The sequence below is a fragment of the Somniosus microcephalus genome, chromosome 1 (genome assembly GCF_052327205.1).
Source record: "Somniosus microcephalus isolate GS21.2 chromosome 1, FLI_Smic_1.0, whole genome shotgun sequence".
In the NCBI taxonomy this organism is placed as follows: Eukaryota; Metazoa; Chordata; class Chondrichthyes; order Squaliformes; family Somniosidae; genus Somniosus; species Somniosus microcephalus.
This window is the reverse complement of record NC_140987.1, coordinates 382,531,272-382,552,040: the sequence shown is the minus strand read 5'-3', so window position 1 is coordinate 382,552,040 and position 20,769 is coordinate 382,531,272. Positions and strand designations below refer to the sequence as shown.

General features: G+C 42.5%; 1 protein-coding gene across 1 annotated transcript in view; it reads left to right on the top strand.

Annotated features, from left to right (window-relative positions):
* Positions 1-20,769, top strand: part of f8 (coagulation factor VIII, procoagulant component) — a 76,379-nt gene that overhangs the window by 5,923 nt on the left and 49,687 nt on the right. Inside the window, exons 3-10 of the mRNA XM_085996457.1 lie at positions 2,444-2,566; positions 6,694-6,906; positions 7,358-7,540; positions 9,247-9,468; positions 10,067-10,340; positions 12,371-12,551; positions 15,815-15,896; positions 17,674-17,885. Of these exons, the coding sequence (XP_085852583.1) occupies positions 2,444-2,566; positions 6,694-6,906; positions 7,358-7,540; positions 9,247-9,468; positions 10,067-10,340; positions 12,371-12,551; positions 15,815-15,896; positions 17,674-17,885 (1,490 nt within the window). The remainder of the gene's footprint in view (positions 1-2,443; positions 2,567-6,693; positions 6,907-7,357; positions 7,541-9,246; positions 9,469-10,066; positions 10,341-12,370; positions 12,552-15,814; positions 15,897-17,673; positions 17,886-20,769) is intronic.

Here is a 20,769-nt window from a genome sequence, read left to right as displayed (position 1 = left end):
CTCCCCCGGGAGAAGCATATTGAAATTGAAGCACCAATGAGGGGCACCAGCAAAATTCATGATTTTGTTTAAGATGTAAACATGGTCCTCAAGTTGAAGGATATCAGTGCTGGGATGTGGAATGCTTTTCTACTTCCCCGTGTAGTTTCAGCAACAATTGCTGATAATTAGATGCAGAGTAAAGCTCAACGCGACACTGCCCCAACAAGCACTCCCAGGTTAGATGCAGATTAAAGCTACTCTGTCCTAACAGCAGGTCTATTTTTACATGGAACATGCATACATTGCTTTGGTTTGGGATGTGGGAGAAACAGGAAAGACAGAGACAGAGGCAGACAGGTCTGAGAAAAGACTGATGCTCTCAAGTTGCACAGGTCAATGGTGCTTAATAATTTATTATTAGACCTGACCCATCTGAATTAACTGGAATAATTTTAAAAGCAACCCAGACTGAAAAAAAATGCAGTTATTGAAGAACATTTCTTCTTTTAAGATTGTTCTTTCTGATATAGAAAGTAACATTCTCAATAATTATAGCGGGTCATATAAAGACACTCTAAGGCATAAAGTGAAATTAGATTCCATTTTGGAATATTTCTGTTTTTGCAGAATTTTATTTACATTTTTCTCTTTTTGATTAGAGGTTAAGTTCCTCCTCTTTTCCTCTGGTCATTCCAGGCTGCACGCTAACTGAAGTTGAGTAACTTGCTCCCAAGTTTCACAAAGACAGCGCCAAATCTGTCCATTAGGAGGTACGGACAGCAGGCCAAGAACGATTTTCCCTCCAGTGTTTCCCTCCCCTCTCTCCCTCATGGGGAAATGCCCCTGCTGAGCTCACCACCTCCTTTCAGTGATACGACTGAGATCAGTAACTGAGCAACAGAAGGCAGAATTCCAAACCTACATCACACTACAGTGCTCTGAGGTATTTTTGCCACGGCACTGCCCGGATTTTTCTGCCATTGAATGTTTGGGTCCTCAATTTAGTGTGAGAAGGTTTCTTTGGCAGTGAGTTTGTTTTCAGTACTGTTCCAGAGTTTGCTGCATACCCGGGTGTGAGTGTGTCTAAATCTGTGAAAAATCACTTCCATAGTGAACAAATGTGTGTGATATGCTGACCCGTCACTCGCACTCGGAAATCTCTACAGCACATGGCCTCAGTGTAACCTTCTACCCTCTCTCACACTTTCTATTCTGAGTGACTCACAACTCTTCATGGAAGCTACTGCCAAGCATAACAGCTCAGGTCTCATGCTTTCACAGTCAGTTATCAGGCAGGTCCATCAACTGAGAGCATTTCCTCACAGAGCAGCCAAAAGAAACAAATATAACAAACAACTTAAATATATTTCTTAGTTTTTGCTGAAAGATGTCATGAAGGGTCATATTGTGACTTGTGTTTTTTTAATGTCACCTCAGCAATAGACTGCATATTCAAACCTTATTTGAAAATTCCAAGCAATTCAATTTGATAACAGCAATAAACTGAGATGTCAGACTCAAATATAAAGAGATTCCCAGGAATGTAACTGGATAAACTAATTTTCCCTGAAAAGTTTCTGATCAAGGGGTCTTTATTTTTATTGTAACTGTTCCATCGTAACTCTCTCAAAAAATATAAATGTCTACACTATGGTGCAGAATCCTCCAAAGTTAATCGTGAAACTTAACCTCGAGTTACTGGTGCTGTACAGTACACTGATGTGACTGATGCCCCATGAGTTTAAGATGGATGGACTCTATCCCTCTGAGAGTTAGGAAAGTCTTTCCTCTTTGACTTGGACTAGTACAATGACTCTCTTGCTCTGGATTTATGGCCCAGATTGGGAGGACAGCTCTGTGCTCTTCCTGCAAGAGATGAGTGATCTGTCAGGTAGTAACTGGTTATTTTCCAAAGAGCTCAGAAAAGTTGACACTGAGAAAAATCTACAAGAATGATGTCTGGAAAATTCTACTGCGCAATGAGTGGTGAGCTGTAAAACAAAGCCATTCATCTCAAGTAATTGCACTGTATTTCACACTCCATTTCTGATCTTTAATTGCTTATTTTTCTGGTTTTCAGCTACCCTGATCCTTTGTGATCTGTAGCAGCTCCTTCCTTACAAGTCCCACACAATACCAAGAGTATATTTTATTTGAATTAATTTCTTTAGTTCGAGCTCATAGGACAATATTTGGTATATTAAAGGTTTTATTTAGATGAAGGGACTGGTGGTGCAACAGGGTACTTTTTGCTTACACTTTTGACCTAAGTTCATAGGGAATGTTGGATATTGTCTTGTGACCGCAAAGGAACAAATAAAACAAAGCAATACAAGAGTTTTACTCTGCCTTCAGTAATTGAGTAAGGCTTAATAAAATAAAATAAGGCTTAATTAAAATGTACTTTTTACCATTCTACTACACTGCAAGTAGGTGGCTCACAGATTATTGTCTCTCCTAGGGATTCTTGGTCCCACAATTCGAGCAGAAGTCAATGACAAAGTAATAATTCACTTTAAGAACCTAGCCTCACGGCCTTACAGCATTCATCCATTTGGGATCTCCTACTGGAAGATGTCTGAAGGTGAGTCCAACACAGTTATTTTTATCTTATGCTTTCAGATAATTAAGCAGTATAACTCTTCCAATAAAAGGCATCAGCCTCAAAGAGATCTATTGATTGTATATCCATAACATGAATACTTGTTATAAGTCTCTATTCACTCACATATTTAAATGTGTGCGTATGTGAAAATCAACAAGAGACACTATTGCTATAAAACTCATGTTGCACTTTCTCCCGTCACCAGCATCAACATGACTGGCCTAACAAAGCAGTGTTCTTGTTATAGTGATACATAGCATATAATAGAGATATATCTGAGGTGTCAATTCTGTGGTAACAAGTTAGACTCACTTTAGTATTATCAGATAGCGCTGCTAAAAGCATTCATGCCTTTGTCCACTGTCATTTCACATCACACACAGAACTGAAAAGAGACGTCCAAGAGTTGGAGGAAGATCACAGAATGGACACTGCGTAGCCTGGCTACTCTGCTCTTATTAACAGACTGAAAAACACACAATCAATTTTCCTTTGCCCTGCCCCCCAAAAAACAGATGTAATGCAGAGGAAAAATCCTTTGCTCCCATTTTCCTACTGAATACACCGTACATAAAATTCCTTTACAGCTGAAGTGAGCGCAGCAATTACAGCCAAATTTCCTCTAATAGCACCGGGTGTAGATCAGGTGCAAAAGGCCCCCAATTGGTGCTACCAATTCCTGGACTGTTGTTTATACGTGCTCACTCATCCTGGACATGGACTTGACAGGCTGGTAGTATCAAGATAGGGCTTTACTTTTACTTTTGAATAAAATGAAATGGTTTTGCCGCTTCACAGCTTGTTGTCAAATGCTGTTAGTCTTTTACACCTATGAGGCAGGCTGTGTTCAGTACCTTGATCCCACCCCACAAACACCCTTTTACAGTATGGCTTATCTGGAGACAGCTGATGAGAAAGAACCCTTGACAGCTACTGAAGTCACTCACCTGGCGCCTTCCTGAGCTACAGTGTACAAATTACGTCCCCCCCACCACCAAGCTGTACTGCTGCTCCAGGCCACGTTAAATAAAAAGAGATCGACTACAATTAATTTCAACACTCACCTGCAGCTGCAACTTTTAATATTTGATGTTCCATTTACCAGGAATTCCCGATAAATTGCTCTTTCTCTTATGAGGTATCTACTGTGCGTGGCCTCCTAAATGCAGTGTCCAGGCTTCCTCCTCTATTCATATTGCACCCCAGCCGTGCCTACCTATGCCCAGTATGCACATGCAGAATGAAAATGATTCCCCATAAGAAATTAAGGCGCTCAGGTCTTGGTCCTTACGGGGCGCTGTTTCGCTGGGCTCACACGAATTGCTTCCGGACAGAGCCGGAAAAGGGACGTCGGCCTGGCAATTAAAATTTTTTATTGGGGGGCGGGGTGGAGAGAGTGCTAGAAAGAACTTGCATGTGCTTCACTGTTGTTTAAGCAAGTGTGGCAGCCATTTTGCAAACAGCAAAACTGCAATGACCAGCTAATTTTTTTGGTGATGGTGGTTGAAAGAGAAAAGCCATCCAGGACCAGGACAACCCATGCTGTTCTTTGAATAGTACCATGGGATCTTTTACAACCACTTTAACTATTGGAATAGACATATGGGACTGTCTGTGGTTTAATGTCCCATCCACAGGACAGCATTTCCAACAATGTAGCACTCCCGCTGCCCTGTACTGAAGTCTTTGTGCTCAAGTCCTAGAATGGGCTTGAACCTACAGCCTTCTGATTCTGAGCCAAGCTGGCACTTGAGAAGGAGTGCCAATGTGACTTTGTGACAACTGTATAAACAATTTTAAATATCTTATCAGATTTAGCAACAAAGAATATACTTATCCATGATAGCACACAGTTTCTCCATAAAGAACTGGGGAAACTCCTTGAAATTTTGCCACGATCTTCCACTATACAAGGGATAGAATGTTGGGTGAACTTGCAGCATATAAATGAGGACAAGCCTGCTGCACATTCAATGTCACGACATGGAATTCAATGTTCCAGATAAATTCAGTGAATTTTTGTCTTTAAATTACAAATTAAGATGTTTGCAAGGAGTGAGAAAATGCAGAGTGAAACAAGACTTACATTTAATTCTAAATACTCAAATCACTTAAAATTTATATTTTAAGTGTCTCTCTTATTAGGGATCCATTTCAATAGTGTTATATTTCTTACAGTACCTGAAATGTGGAATAGGTGCAATTTATGTACCCGACGCTTTTGTACTTTTCTTAAATTGTAGCGGTTCGTGTAGATCGCCACTAAATAAGAGAGTTTGGCTTCGACGAACTATAAATAAGTTGTTTATTTACAGGAACAGGCTAATTACAGCAGGTAAGATGGCTGACTGTAGGAGCACTGTGGTGTAGGTCTTGTCCCAGCGGGGACTCCACGAGGACTGAGTTCGCAGTCCTGTGGGGAGCGCGATGACGTCATCGCGTTTGTGTTGTGACGTCATCACGTTGCTCGCGTTTCCCGCGCTTAGGGTGTCACGTGATGTGCGTCGTTGCGTCGCTGGCCATTGAGGCCAAGGTTGCGAGGCCGGGCTGTGCCGGTGCTTGCCGCGGGAGCGGAAGATCGCGTCGCTCCCGTCGGCTGGCCGTTGAGGCCGAAGACGCTAGGCCGGGCTGTGCTGGTGCTTGCCGCGGGAGCGGAAGATCGCGTCGCTCCTGTCGGCTGGCCGTTGAGGCCGCAGACGCTAGGCCGGGCTGTGCCGGCGCACGCACATCACGTTGTCCGTGACGTCAGCGCGCTAGGGCGCGTTTTAAAGGGGCAATGGCCCCAACAGGTAAGTTAAAAGGGCAACGGCCCCAAAAGGTAAGTTAAACATACAGTAAGGTAAGTTAAAGGGAATTATGTGTCTCAATGTAAGGGACAACCAGTGGTACCGCCACATAAAATAATAATTATTCTACACTTGGCAGGTGTTTAATCAGGACATCAGTGGAAACAGATTTATGGTAATTAATCAATTGTTCCCCACCCTCTCCCCCCAACCAGCCACAGCTGACTTGTTTATATGGTACGTGCATTTAAGGGGAAGCTGGATATACGCGTGAGGCTGAAAGGAATAGAAGGTTATGCTAATGGGGTAGGAGGAGGCTCATGTGGAGCATAAACACATGGGCCAGTTGGGCCAAATGGCCTGTTTCTGTGCTGTACATTCTATGAAACTCTGTCATAGGCCTATGTTCACGAGTGTTTGAGTTGTCATCTTTAACTAGTTTTCCAGGTTGGTATATATGTGAACATAAATAAGCACAGGGAAACCATTATTCTCTGCAAAAACATATTAAGCCATTATACCCTAACCCCAAAACAGAGTGATTACTCAGGGATCACTGTGTGTACACGTACAACCTAACAGAGCAAAGGTACATGAGCAGAGAAGGAAGGCAAAAGGTCCAATATTGTGGAATTTATGAAGCCTGAAGCCAAGTTCATTAGACTGATTGGAGCACCAGAATACCTCAGGGACTCAGCATCTATCACTGGAATAGCAGGGTCATGGACATACCTCTTCACCACCACACTGCTGGGAAAGGCCTACCTGCCTTCAAGTTAAATGACTGGACAATACATACACAACCACTGCCCTTCTAACTGTAGTGTGAAAGAATACAGATGAACCCTCTCCGTTAAACACATAGGGAAGAAAAATGCTCCAACTCTACTAGACTACCAGCAAGTAGAATCATTATCCCACCCCCACTCTACACTGCCAGGAATACTGGTGCTCTCCACAGCACCATAGGACTAAAAAACAAGTTTATTAATTGCTACGGTGATGGGAAACATGGCACTGTCTCTTCACAGCAAGACTGAAACCAAATTGAGTGAAATGAAGATTAATTCATAAACACCAATTCAGATCACTATGATAAAAAGTTTAATTTAGCTCACAATCTTTAATATTTATAAATATTTCACAACCCATTGTGCATGGTAATTACCCAAATATTTTAAATATAATCTGATATTTGACAGTGTAATAGTTTGGACATTTTGCTAAACCTCAACAAAGTGATCGTTACAATTCCTTTGCTCTTCACTTCCCTTACACCTTTATGCGAGTTGTTACTAATAAAGAACATTCTGTACTCAGGAGCTTCGTATAATGACCACACATCCAGTTCTGAGAAGAAAGATGACATTGTGGCACCCAAAGGTGAATACATATATGTCTGGGAAATAACTGAGAATCTTGGCCCAATGAATGGTGATTCCAATTGTCTCACCTATGCCTACTCTTCACATGTGGACCCTGTGAGGGATTTCAACTCAGGGTTAATTGGAGCAATGCTCGTGTGCAAACAAGGTGAGTGTGAATAAGGTGCAGGAATAATATTCACTTTCTAAACTGTTTTACTGTTGTGTCTATTCTGAGTGATGTATTACACCGCAGACCAGTACTCTCCATTCTGTGATGTTACTAGGTGAAATTGTTGTAGCAAAGATCAGCTCTCCCCATTCTCAAACTCTGTTAGTCCTGAATGATATGGAGTGTGACAGGGATATCCTTTAACTCCTCCACTTTATTGAGTCACATTACTAAAATTATTACTGGCTGCATAGTCTGCTGTTATTGATTAGCTGAAGATACTTAGGTACAGTTAGTTGCCACTTTAAACTATTTTATAAGTTAATATACACAGCTTATTTAAAATTTTTGTTTTCTTTAAGTTGTTCTGCCTTTTCAATTAAAATATAATATTGTTTTCTATATTGAAAACAAAATAATTTCCAAATTATAAACATTATCTCTTCAGGAACTCTAACTGAACTTGGAAAGCAGATCAATCGACAAGAGTTTGTGCTTTTGTTCTCGATCATTGATGAAAGTAAAAGCATGTACCTTGAAACAGACAGGATCAGATACAGGATTCCCGGCCCTCGGAAGACCAAAGGGCAGATGTACTCAATCAATGGCTATATCAATGTCTCCTTACCAGGTAGGTACGAACACATTCCTTAGATCGATGTGCTTAGCTTCCCAGGATGGCAGATTTTTATTAATGTATGAAATTACAATCAAACACAAGAAGTAATCAAAAAGGCTAATGGGATGTTGGCCTTTATCTCAAGGGTGTTGGAAAAGAAAAGTGAGGAAGTGATTTGACAGCTTTGGTCAGACCCCATCTGGAGTACTGCATTCAGTTTTGGGCACCGCACTTCAGGGTGCATATATTGGGGACAAAATTCAGTTGCTTTGCGCCTCCTGTTAGCGCTCTAAGGGGGCGCTAACGGGGCATAAAGCAACTAGCGCCCAGGTGAAGTTAGCGCCCCAAAGGGGGCGCGAACAAATTTTTCCCCCATTGTCCTTGGAGGGGGTACATTGCACATTCTCCAGAATGAGACTGGGGTTTAGAGGGTTAAATTATGAGGATCGGTTGTATAAACTTGGCTTGTATTCCCTTCAGTTTTGAAGGCTGATGGGTGATCTAATTGAGGTGTTTAAAAGTGTAAAAGGAGAAACTATTTCTGGTGGGGGAATCTAGATCAAGGGAGCACAATCTTAAAATTAGAGTTAGCCAATTCGGGAGTGAAATCAGGAAACACCTTTTCACTCAAAGGGTAGTGGAAATCTGAAATTCTCGCCCTATGAATCTGTGGATGCAGGGACAATTGAAATTTTCAATACTGAGATGGAAAGGTTTTTGTTAGGTAAGGGTATCAAGGGATATGGATCAAAGGCGGGTAAAGGGAGTTGAGGTACAGATCAGCCATGATCTAATTGAATGGTGGAACAGGCCCAAGGGGCTGAATGGCTTACTCCTGTTCTTATGTTCTATTTGTGTTTAAATTTCTTATTCACTGATTTGCTCTGCTTGAATTTCATGAAGCTGCAGTTTTGGAAAGAACTGTTCTTAGTGCTGGTGCCTCATTCTAAATGTTAGTATCAGAAACTTGGCATATATGCAAATTATTGGGAACATGGATTTATCCTTTATATATATGTGGTCCATGAGGCTCCATTGTACACACCTAAGCAGCCCACAAAGATATAAAACTTGGGCATTCCTAATCTATATAGTCTTGAAAAGGAGGTGGGGGTCGGGGAAAGTGGCAGAGGGCAAGTGTCAGATAGACATTCAAAACTCTCTAGACTTTGATGGTTTAATTAGTCCATGCCATGAGCTAATAACTCCTAGCTTCTTGGATTAAAGTTGTGAGATTCATTTTCTACAAAAATAAGGAACTCAAATTCAGCTGACTTTTACCCTAAGATTACATTAGTGATTTAATGAGGTCACTAAAGTAATTCTGCCAGAAACAAAATGGGGAAATAGGACCACTGTTAGGTGACATCATCCCAGGAAGGGAGGAGAGGGAAATATTTATGTCATTGTCTAGAGTTTCAGAAACAATTTAGAATAAGATAGGGATCATTAATTAGCAAAGATAGGGAACTTTTAGTATTGTGGTGCAGATACTGTTTGGTTTCGTGGTTAGAAATAGGTGATGGAAAAGTTTGAAGTTCAGTCTCCTGTTCGGTGCATTTTGGCTTATGTGATATGGATCTGGCTCAAACCTCAAACCTTCAATGTGGGTGGAAAAGGAGTTCCAATCTTCTTTAACAATTATAATGAGTAAGTCTTGACTCCATTATAACCGTGCCTTCAAAATACATTTATTACTCTGCCATTACTGTTTTCAGATCTGAATATTTGCAAAAACAAAGATGTCAGCTGGCATTTAATAGCCATGGGCTCCACCCCAGAGCTGTACTCCATTTACTTTGGTGGATATGGGCTCCTACTGCGCGACCACAGGGTTGTCTCAGTTGAACTGGCTCCGACTGCGTTTGCGACAGCAGAGATGATCCCAAGTTATGAAAGCAAATGGTTACTTAGCTGTCAAAGTCCAAACCATCAACAAGGTAAGAGTGGCAGCAAGATGGTGCTGTGATGACAGTGCTAATATGTGAAATACCTGCTACTTAAACAGAAGGGGCCTCACCCTCAGAACCTCTTTTAAAAGATCACACTTGTAAGGAATTGTCAAGTTTAAAATTCTCTTAAAAATGGGGCTTGATTGTGCAACAGTACATTGTTCCTTCAGCTTTGGAACTTGAGTTTGAATGCCACCCAGAATAAATAAATGAAAGTCTATACTCAGGGCCAGATCCTACATGAAATGAGTTTGAGGCAATCTCACAAAGAAGTCCATAACCGCCCACAATAAGGCACATATGGGTACTTTCACTCAGACATCATAAAGATAGATTAATGGAAATGTCATACTGATGCTCTTCTGGGGCTAAGGTTATGGCATATTGGACAGAGTAGAAGGTTCTTTACTTTGTCTCTAACCCATGACCTAAAAGTGCTTAATGGGGCAATGTCTTGTATCAGCCTGTGCTAAATAGGGAGTTTGCTTAATAGGGATGTTTGGTTAAAGAGATTTTTTTTGTTTGCCAAACAAGAGATGCATGAAGATTTCTCAAGTTCCTTTTTGCTGCTCCTCTCTTGCAACAGCTGGGATGAAGGCCTACTTTAATATAGAGGGAATCTGTGAGGAAGACAACACTTCCGTTTGGAAACTGGAAATGGAGAAGGAGGATTACGATGATGGTAATGATGAATATGAGGATGAGGATGAGGAAGAGGATGAGCAGGACTATAAGATACAAATTAAATACATGCCACGGACAACAGTTACCAAAAGTAGGTCAATGGAATGGATTTATTATATTGCCGCTGAGGAGTGTAATTGGGATTATGCTCCAACCCTTCCAGACTATGTGAGCAGGTACAGTCCTTTTGTTTTCATACTCTCATTGGTGTGTCTAGGGGTGCCTGCTGAGGTGACATTTTCTATAGGAGTATCCCTAGTAGAGCTGAATCCAATAGATGCATCTCTTACAACAATATCTCCAGTAGTGGTTTCTTCTGCAAGAAGTCTCCAGTAGGGAGTCTCCAAGGGTATAACAACGGAAAATGTTGGAAACACTCAGCAGGTCAGGCAGCATCCGTGGAGAGAGAAACAGAGTTAACATTTCAGGTCTGTGACCCTTCGTCAGAACTGGAAAAAGTTAGAGATGTAACAGGTTTTAACCAGGTGCAGGGGCAGGGAAAGGGGGGGCGAGGAAAGAACAAAAGGGAGGGTCTGTGATAGGGTGGATGGCAGGAGTGGTTAAATGTTGCAAATAGGGATGGCAAATCATCAACAGCTGCCGCCTGAAAAAATAGGGGCAGGGGTTATAGTCTGAAATTGTTGAACTTAATGTTGAGTCCAGAAGGCTGTAAAGTGCCTAATCGAAAGATGAGATGCTGTTCCTCGAGCTTACGTTGAGCTTCATTGGAGCAGAAGTGCAGGAAATGGAACGGACACAGTTGAGGGCCCTGTCAACCACAGTAGAGGGGAATCCTCGGTTGAGGAAAAAGGAAGACATGTCGGAAGCACTAGTATGGAAGGTGGCATCGTCAGAACAGATGCGGCGGAGGCGGAGAAACTGGGAGAATGGAATAGACTCCTTACAGGAAGCGGGGTGGGAGGAAGTGTAGTCCAGGTAGCTGTGGGAGTCAGTGGGCTTATAGTGGATGTTCATCAATAGCCTATCCCCAGAAATGGAGACATAGAAGTCGAGGAAGGGAAGAGAAGAGTCGCAGATGGACCATGTGAAGGTGAGGGAAGGGTGGAATTTGGAAGCAAAGTGAATGGAATTTTCTAGTTTATGGCGAGAGCAGGAAACGGCACCGATACAGTCATCAATGTACCGGAAAAAGAGGTGAGGGATGGGACCTGAGTCGGACTGTAACAATATCCCACAAAAAGGCAGGCATAGCTAGGGCCCATGCGGGTTCCCATAGCAACACCTTTAATTTGGAGGAAGTGAGTGGAGTCAAAGGAGAAGTTGTTCAATGTGAGAACAAGTTCAGCCAGGCGGAGGAGGGTGGTGGTGGATGGGGATTGGTTGGGCCTCTGTTCAAGGAAGAAGTGGAGGATGCTGCTCCCCTGTGCTAACAAACAGTCATGTCCAACATCTGTCCCAGCCCTTCCACCCTCGAATAAATAGCATCTGCCCAAAGACCAACATAGCTATTCATGTCAACTAACAGTGCAGAGTCACCAGCTTCTACAGAAATACTCTGCACTAAAATTTCAAAAAGGTTTATCATTTTACTGGCTTACACAAATGCCTACACTAATTATCATCCAGGAAACTGAAAACTGTTAAAGTGGCAAAGGGCGTCAGAAGAGTCGCAAATGTAGGTCTCCAAGAGTAGGTCAGTGTCCAGTAGTTCAGACTTGTAGAGGTTGTCCAATTTCAGGGTCTGGAGCATCAGTGCTCATTGGGGAGGTGCAGAGCAGTCATCCCCACAGTGAGGAAATGAGAAACGGCTGAGGTTGTCTATTGGCATATTGAATTAGTATATCAGCGTAATCACAATAATGACCTATAATAATTCTTATATTAATTAATATAATTATTATAATAATAAAGTCTCGGCAACTACCATGGAAAGCGAATGATATGGAGAAAGAAAAATCATTGCCCTATATGGAGGGAGGTAAGATCAATAAGCAAATCCTCATCCTCGCAGGTTACTTTTGTCTATGTCTCAGCAGTTTGGCACCGAGCAGCTTTGGCAGAGTATAGGAATAGGGCACCCTCATCTGGTCTCAGCCATGGAATAAAGGATACCACGGACAAACCATAAAACAAAAGAAATTAAAAATAAGAAACAGCTAAAGAACAGGGTCTATGATAAAAGGAACAACTTGCTGCTGAAATTTACTTCTATATATTTCCATTTTATTTTATTTTTTCCCTTCAGAGATTTAAGAGGAAAGTATCTGGAAAAGGGGCCAATACGGATTGGGAAGGAGTATAAAAAGGCTGTTTATGTGGAGTATACTGACAGCACCTTCACAGTTGTAAAACACAAACCAGAATCAGGGTCGTCAAAGGGGATTCTGGGCCCGGTTCTACGTGGAGAGGTTGGAGATCGCTTTAAGGTAAAATGTTCCAATATACTTGGGTGGTTTGTAATTGTCGTGGAATTGCAATGCCATGGAGCACTCTATCTGGACACATATCAACTGAGACTGCGACAACAGTATATTTTTTATCTATATTAATTTTTTATTTGTACTTTGTGTAGCTAGAAACTGCTTTTAAGGGGTTACATAGAATTACATAGACTCTACCACATAGAAACAGGCCATTGGGCCCAATAGGTCTATGCCAGGTTAATCCCCAAAGCCGTATTCTTTTCAACAAAAAGCCTTCAGTTTGAGTCAGTTTATCTGCTAGATTTTCTTCAAGGTGTAAGTTTGTTTTGGCAAAAATGGTCCAAAGTGTCAATTAATTTATCAGACCAGGTGGCCATTATTCACAGGCCGAAAAATGTAATGCTATTGTCAAAGGTGGCATCTCATTATTCCTCAGGAGTAGACAGAGCTCTTCAGCAGCAGCTGATTAGAGAACGCTTCAGCTGATTAATCGCTGCTCCCCTGTACTAACAAACAGTCATGTTCAACATCAGTCCCAGCCCTTCCACCCTCGAATAAATAGCATCTGCCCAAAGACCAACATAGCTATTCATGTCAACTAACAGTGCAGAGTCACCAGCTTCTACAGAAATACTCTGCACTAAGATTTCAAAAAGGTTTATCATTTTACTGGCTTACACAAATGCCTACACTAATTATCATCCAGGTGTGAGCCCGTGGTGCTTGTCTTAAGTGCTCTCTTACCTACTCTAGTGCTCCTTCAAGGTGCTGTTCCTGTGGCTTCAGCATGGGGGGAAGGGGGGGCGGGTGGTGGTGGAAGGCTGCTGTGACTCAATCGAAAACTCTTGAGATGCTCGTGGTTGGTGACCTCCAGTTTCTGGTGCCTGAGTGGGCCGGCCCGACTGCAGCCACTCAGCAACTGCCGTGCCAGCTGGCCTTCTAGCTCCAGTGCAGGCATTGGTTAGGGGTGGTGATGCAGATGTGTTGTCATCCTGAGAGAGGGCAACATGTTGCATTCTCATTGCATGACAGCCGCTGCTATCAACACTCCTACTGATCTGTGAGAGAGCAGACTGCAGGACATCTGTGATCCAACTGAAGTCCCAATCCATTTGGTCTCTGAGCCTGTCCAAGGTCGAGGAGATGGTAGAACCCAGAGCCTACCTGGCTTCAGTATGAGCATCGCTGAGAGATTCTACAACTGGAGTCACAGGCTCCTGTAAGGAGGGCCTAGCTGCAGCATTCATTGATGTGACCACATACTGCATGGTTGACTCCGTCAATGCCGTGCACCAGAGAGGTTGGTTGTAGACTCCTCCACAATGTTCAACCTGTTTTGGAAGCTCTCTGGCTGACAGAAATTGTTGGTGCATGGAAATAATTTTTTATTTTAAAGACACCTAAAGACTGTCCTCTTCAGCAGTTGTAGGATGCGAGCTTGGCCTCCAGTGAACTGTTTCCTTTCCATCTGCACCTGCTTCAGCTCATCTGTTCACTGAATCACCCAATACAGGCCCCTCTAACTCACTATCTATTCTTTGTGGGGTGCAGATTCCTCTGCTGGTGCTTGGGAGGGTAGGAGTAAGTCCCCCCAGTGACTGTGGCTGCAGGGCCCAAGTCTTCTGAAGGGCCTAGACAAAGGTCAGAGAGACAGGGTGTAGCCTGTAGTTGTAAGTGTAAGTGGTAGCAGATGAGTGGCAGCACAATGCAGCACCACATTGCCCTGCTGTATGTATGAGAGTTAAGTGGAAAGAGAAAAGGAAGGAAATATGCCCAAACACTCTGCTGTCTGCGGCCTTTAGCCTCGCCATCTCCGACGCTGTGTGTCCTCTCTCTGGCAATGATGTTCATGGCTGCATGCTCGATTGGTATCAGAAGTTGCACTGTAGTGGGACCCGCTCCTGTTCCTGAAGTCTCCCTTTGATAGTGGGCCAGCTTGGATAAAGGCCAAGAAGAGGAGCAGTGGATTAGTGTGTGCCCTGTTGAAGGGTTTTGAAAATGTGTGAGGCAGCTTAGCATAGTGTGCATGCTGAGAGGAAGAAGCAGCAAGTGTGGTCAAAGGGAGGGAGAAGTAGTTGTGAGGGCAACAACAGATGTTGCGTGGGTGAGTGCAAGCAGAAGGAGGTGTCGTGAAGTATCCTGTTGTGATTGGAGGAGAGGCATGGGAAGTGGGAGAGGGATGGATTGCTAAGACTGGGGATAAAGTAGGTTGTTGCAGGGCTATTGAGAGAGTAAGAGAGATGTGAAGGGAAGTCCTATCTTGGCAATCTGGTCAGATCATTCAATTTCTTCCTGCACTGCAGCCAGATCCTTGGAACAGTACTGCTGGCATTGACCTGATCAGCCACCCCTTTCCACTGATGCTGGCTAATTTAACAGGGCACCGTCATCCACTGCAGGGAAAGAGGACATCCTTCTTGATTCTCACGCTTCACAAACACCTTGACGGCTGAATCAGAGAATTTGGAGACCCTAGACGGTGCCATGCTGCCTCAGTAACATGTTCTCTCTATAGTTCACCCTTGAAAAGTGCGCCTCCCTTTAAAGAGCTGCAGGCTGACTTTAAGTGGCAGCTACCTGTCGGATTTCCCATCCTCCCAATTGGCAAGCTGCCTATAAGGAGCGCGATTAGCGTTGGCTGAGTGGATGCCCTGTCCACCATCCGCCCAATGCACACCATATCCAAAAAGTGCCTCCAGTAACAACATGTTTGAGACTGGGAGCTCTGTGTGGAGGATTGTGGGTGCCAATACCATGCACCTCTTTGTAACTTACCTTGATGCATCCCATGCCCCATGTTCCTCACAGCAAAACTCCAGAATACACTGTATATTCATACCCTTTACTGTAACATTTTCTGATGTACCATGCCCTTTGCTATATCACACCCTGATACAGCTTGTGTACCCCATAACCCTCTCTTTAATAATAACAAGACCCCTCAGACATGTTAACTCCAAGCTGGAGAGTCCATCAACACTGGGACTGTCCACAGTTGTCTGATCTCAGCATCTTCCCCACCAAACTGCACATTGGCAAGAAGAATTGAACACATGTCCCAACTAAAACATTAGTTGGGGTTTGAAGCCTTAATGCTGTTACCTTACCCTAACCTTCATCAGCCTCCAGCCTCTAGCTCCATGCTGTGGTGAAGTATTGTCAGAACCCCATCTCACATTTCCCATTGACATCCATTTTATTGCGATATTATTGACAGTTTTTGCACTTCTGCATCTATAAACGTGGTTCTTTTCTGTATGATGCAGATCATCTTTAAGAATCTCGCTAGCAGACCATACAATATTAATCCACATGGATTGACAGAAATAAAGGTGGATTCAGCTGGAGGTAAGAAATAACAGTGATAGAGTGACAAAGTCAAAGCAGCCCTTATTGGGGAAGTACTGTGCTGGATCTATACTTAGGACCTATAGAGGTCCTCTCTGATCTGTAAGAAACTTTTTTTCTGTGTATCTTTAAGAGTTGTAGAAAAAATTGCTCCAATGTTGTTAAACATAGAAACATGCTACATTACAGCTTACTGGAAATCTGCAAATACAAACACAAAAGACACAAGTAGGGTGGGAATTATGAGGGTTTTAAACAAATGCATGCACTGTTGTCTGGGGACTGGTGGGCAACCACTGGAGTCAACTAGACATCAAAACATCCTTCCTACCCTATTACTTAAATTTGGTCTGCTCTACCAGTGTTAATTTGCTTATGAAGACTATGTTACATTATGCACCTTATATAGTTATACACAGTGGAGATGGAGTTACTCAGTGACAGGTCCTGTTCTTCATTTATAGAGATTTTCCACAGAATCACATGTCCAGCAAAGAGTAACCTCTGTCCTGCAGAGTGGATGCTTTGAAGAGCAAATCACTTTTGTCCTTCCCTCTACCTTAGGCTAGTGGCACAGTGTGACACAGAAGAGCACCATAAACTAAGAAAAATTATTTAAGGCCAGAGAAGAACGCACCTAAATACTTATTGGTGAAAGTGCCTACTCACTTCCTTTAATATCGTTCACATACATTGAGACATGATATTTGTGAAATGCAGATTAATCCAGTTATTATTTGCAAATCAAAGATTAACAAATAAGGATTGTGCTACCAAACAGTGGACAGGATTTTACACACACATAAATTGTGTTCTTTGCAAGTATGTAAGTAATGTATTTTTCACAATTATGTGGGCTATACTCTCTCCATTAATGGTACCTTTAGTTATATAATTTTTCCCCCTGCCTTGGTCTCCTTTGCACTGCACCATAAGTGGCCAAAAAGGTATGGACATGATCTGCTCGTCACCCTAAACCAGTGTTGCTTTGTGATTAGTTCTGGCTTTCATATCCCCATCAACACCAGCAAAAACAATATAACTGGTCATACATTCATTCATTACTGTTGGTGAAATCTTGTGTATAAAATGGCTGCTACATTTGCCTACATAACAGCAGTCACAGCACTTCAAAGTAATTCATTGTATATGAAAGCTTTGAGATGTTTGAGACATGTGATAACATATAATATACATGCAAGCCTTTCTTTTTTTATTTAAGTGCTAGGAATTATGTGAGAAGGAAATGGGATGGCTCTCCTTGGATTTTCCCCATTTGTTTCATTAAATAAGCAGTTCTGGTGAATATCAGGATTTAAATTAATTTTGTCATAAATTAAATGGATAGGTTGTCATGTTGATTTTAAATGCAGCTCCCGGTGAGTTTTCCTCATTTTTGTTTTAAAAATGTGTCATAATCCAGATTGGAACTGCATTAAGAATAAAAATGTTACTCCCAAACAGTCCATATACATTTCAACTACACTAATATGTAACGGCGAACAGAACTGCTCCATCTCGCAGAGCACCCACCCCTCATGTTCATCAAAATGTCTCACTTATGTGCTCTGCTGGACAATGTCCTCAGTGGAATGTTTCTCTGAATAGAAGACAGACTATTGAATAATAAGTTTGTGGAAAGCATCTTAATGGAATTAATAGTTATGGCAGTTAGATTCACACCTGGTATGAACAATGTTGGACATTTTTAGGTGCCCTCCAATTATTGGGCCCAATTCTGGGTGCCGTATTAACTCTGGCTGGATTCTCTCTCCAGGTCACAATATAAGAAACCACACCGTTCAGCCCAATAAAACAGTCACTTACTTCTGGAGCGTGACCAGAAGTGATGGACCCACCAACTCCGACCTGGGTTGCCTGACTCGATTTTATTTCAGCAATGTGAACATGGATCGCGATATAGCCTCGGGGCTCATTGGGCCTCTGCTGATCTGTGCGAAAAACATGCTGGACACCAACGCAAGACTGGTGAGGAGAAGCCCAGTGTTAATAATTCGAGATTATTCAGCACGTGCTATCTGCAGTTTTGTTTGGTATTTGGCAATGTTATCCAAGTTGTAGTTTCAATAACTAGGGGGAAATGGTGGAGAGAAGCTGTTTGCAGCACTGATACTATGAAACGGGCTTGTTGGACTCATTTCACATATATTTGCATTGGTGTTCAACCTATATCAAGTAAGTGTGTAGGTGTACTAACCTACAGTTTACAGAATGGTAGAACACAGTCAAGAAGTAAGTGTTGGCCACATGCCCTAACGCCTGACCAAAGATGGCCCATATATTCCGATGCCTACGGGTGTGTACAGGCTGTGTACATGCGCTGAAATCCGGTATTTCCAATCTGTCAAGAATGCTCTTGACAGATCGGACGCCTGCCCTAGAGAAGGGCCTCTGCGGGCGGATAGTTCCGCTTTCTGGAGAACCTCCGCCCGCAGAAAACCCTTAGAAATCTTACGCCTGGTAAAAGCAGGCGTAAGGCCTGCTTTTTCCAGCATAAGAGTTGAAAAAAAGTTTTAAAAATAAAAACATTTTCACTCATTTATAATTTTAAAATACTTTTTAAAAAGGTAAGTTCATTTTTAGCCCCGCAAAAAACTTTAATTATTTTTTTCAAAAATGTGATTTAAAAAAAAAATTAATTTAATATTTTACAGTGTTTTGGTGTGATCTCCATTCACATATATGACAGGTCTATCTATCAAAAGTGTGAAGGGAGATTCCCTTCTGCTAATGGCTTGCCTGGCCCACGTGATCCCAGGGACGCTTGCGAACTGCATGCACCCTGGGATACGTGGGCCCTGCGCATTTCGAGTTTGGAGAGGCCCAGGAGCGGAAGTGTACACACCTCGGGAGCCCTCGGGCATGTTCGTAGATTTTTAACACATCGGAGGCCTCCGCACGCAGGAAGCCTCCGATCGGAAAATACGGGCCGTTATGTTAGTCTCAAGGAAGGTTGCATGCTGATCCTCTGAACAGCTGAGGCATCGGATCTTCATACAACCTACTCCCAAAAGGCAGAAAAACTGAACATTTGTGCCCAGCATTGAACAAAATACTAAGAGTCACCAGTGTATCCAGTGAATAGCTGAGCTGTACAGACCAGGAAGATCCCAGGTTCAATTCCCGAGTTAGTAGGTATTACCTGGGGCAGTGGGAAGGGAAATACAGTTGGCTACAACACCCCCAGGGCAAAATTAGTCAGGGATCCTGCTCCTCATCATTATCCAGTGATCACTGCTGGAATTGTACACTTGTGGAGGTTGGGTGAAGACAGGATTAAGATTGGTTGTTGTGCTCTTCATTAACAAATAGCCACCCAGTACTAACTGTCAAGGCCCTTGGATGAATAATGAGCACTTCTGACGAGGCATCAGAAGGCACCTAGCACCCATGGAACGTTACCTCAGCAAGGCGATTATGCCTTCCGAAAAGGAGAAAATTTGAGGGAAGAGAGAAAAATAGAGAGCCAACTACCATCAGAGATTGCAGTCCTGCACATAAATCTGATTTGGAAACCCCAGAGAAATGCAGAAATGCAACCCCACAGTTTTTACACTAATATATTTCTGGCAGGTCTAGTGGTGGATTAACAGGCTGCATCATGGAGTGGCAAAATACATGCCAAGGAAGGCGAGGATTTATAACATAGAATATTAGGTTGAATAGTGTGTCAGCTGTGGTTCAGTGGGTAGCACTATTGCCTCTGAGTCAGAAGGATGTGGGTTCACGTCCTACTCCAGAGACTTGAGCACAAAGATCTAGCCTGACACTCCAATGCAGTGCTGAGAGAGTACCGCACTGTCAGAGGTGCCATCTTTCAGATGAGATGTTAAACCGAGCCCCTGTCTGCTCGCTCAAGTGGGCGTAAAAGATCCCATGGCACTATTTCGAACAAGAGCAGCGGAGTTATCCCCGGTGTCCTAGCCAATATTTATCCCTCAACCAACATTACTAAAAAAAACAGATTATCTAGTCATTATCGCATTGCTGTTTGTGGGAGCTTGTGTGTGCAAATTGGCTGCTGCGTTTCCTACATGACAACAGTGACTACACTTCAAAAGTACTTCATTGGCTATAAAATGCTTTGGGACGTCCGGTGGTCATGAAAGGCGCTATGTGAGTGCAAGTCTTTCTTTCATTTTTAGATATTCTGGAATTTCATTTCAGTTACTTTGAGCAGCAGCGAGAAACTTGGCAGAAGAATTACGCAAAAGGTTAAATGAGTTATATATAAAACCATGATACAGTAGATTGTACCCGATCTGTAGAAAGAACAAGCTTGATGGTTGGAAAGCTGTTTTTATTATTTTGTCCAATTTCAGCCTGTCAGAAAATTCCTTGTTGAAATTGAGATGTTTTATTGTTTTGAAGCAGATTTTCTAAGTTGAGGAAACCATGGTGCTTTATCTTTCTGCTGTTATTTATAATTTTGCTTCTGCAAATTTTATTTCTTAATAAATCTAATTCATAGTCTGCAGCTTGCTCTTTCCTTTTGTTCTTCCCAAGCTCCAAATACAGCGACTTACATACTTTTCTCCTCCCGCATGGTGCTGAAATCAAGACTTATTGCACCAAACCTATTCTAACTCACGCTTTCCTTAGACCTCAAAACCAAGCACTTCCTTATCCCCTGCAGTCTTCCCTTCTTCCTGCAATCTACAACTTTTAAAATCCAGACACTATTTGTATTCTTTCCTAGTCATCTTAACTTTGGTGGTATCTACCATGGGCCTTAGTCCTTCACCTAGGTTTCTTCAATAAAAGTCAACTCAGTGTGACATGTTTTTCCAATAGGAAGGGCATTTGATTGTCCATTGAGACAAAGATTTAAAAACATTTGAGAAAATAAATA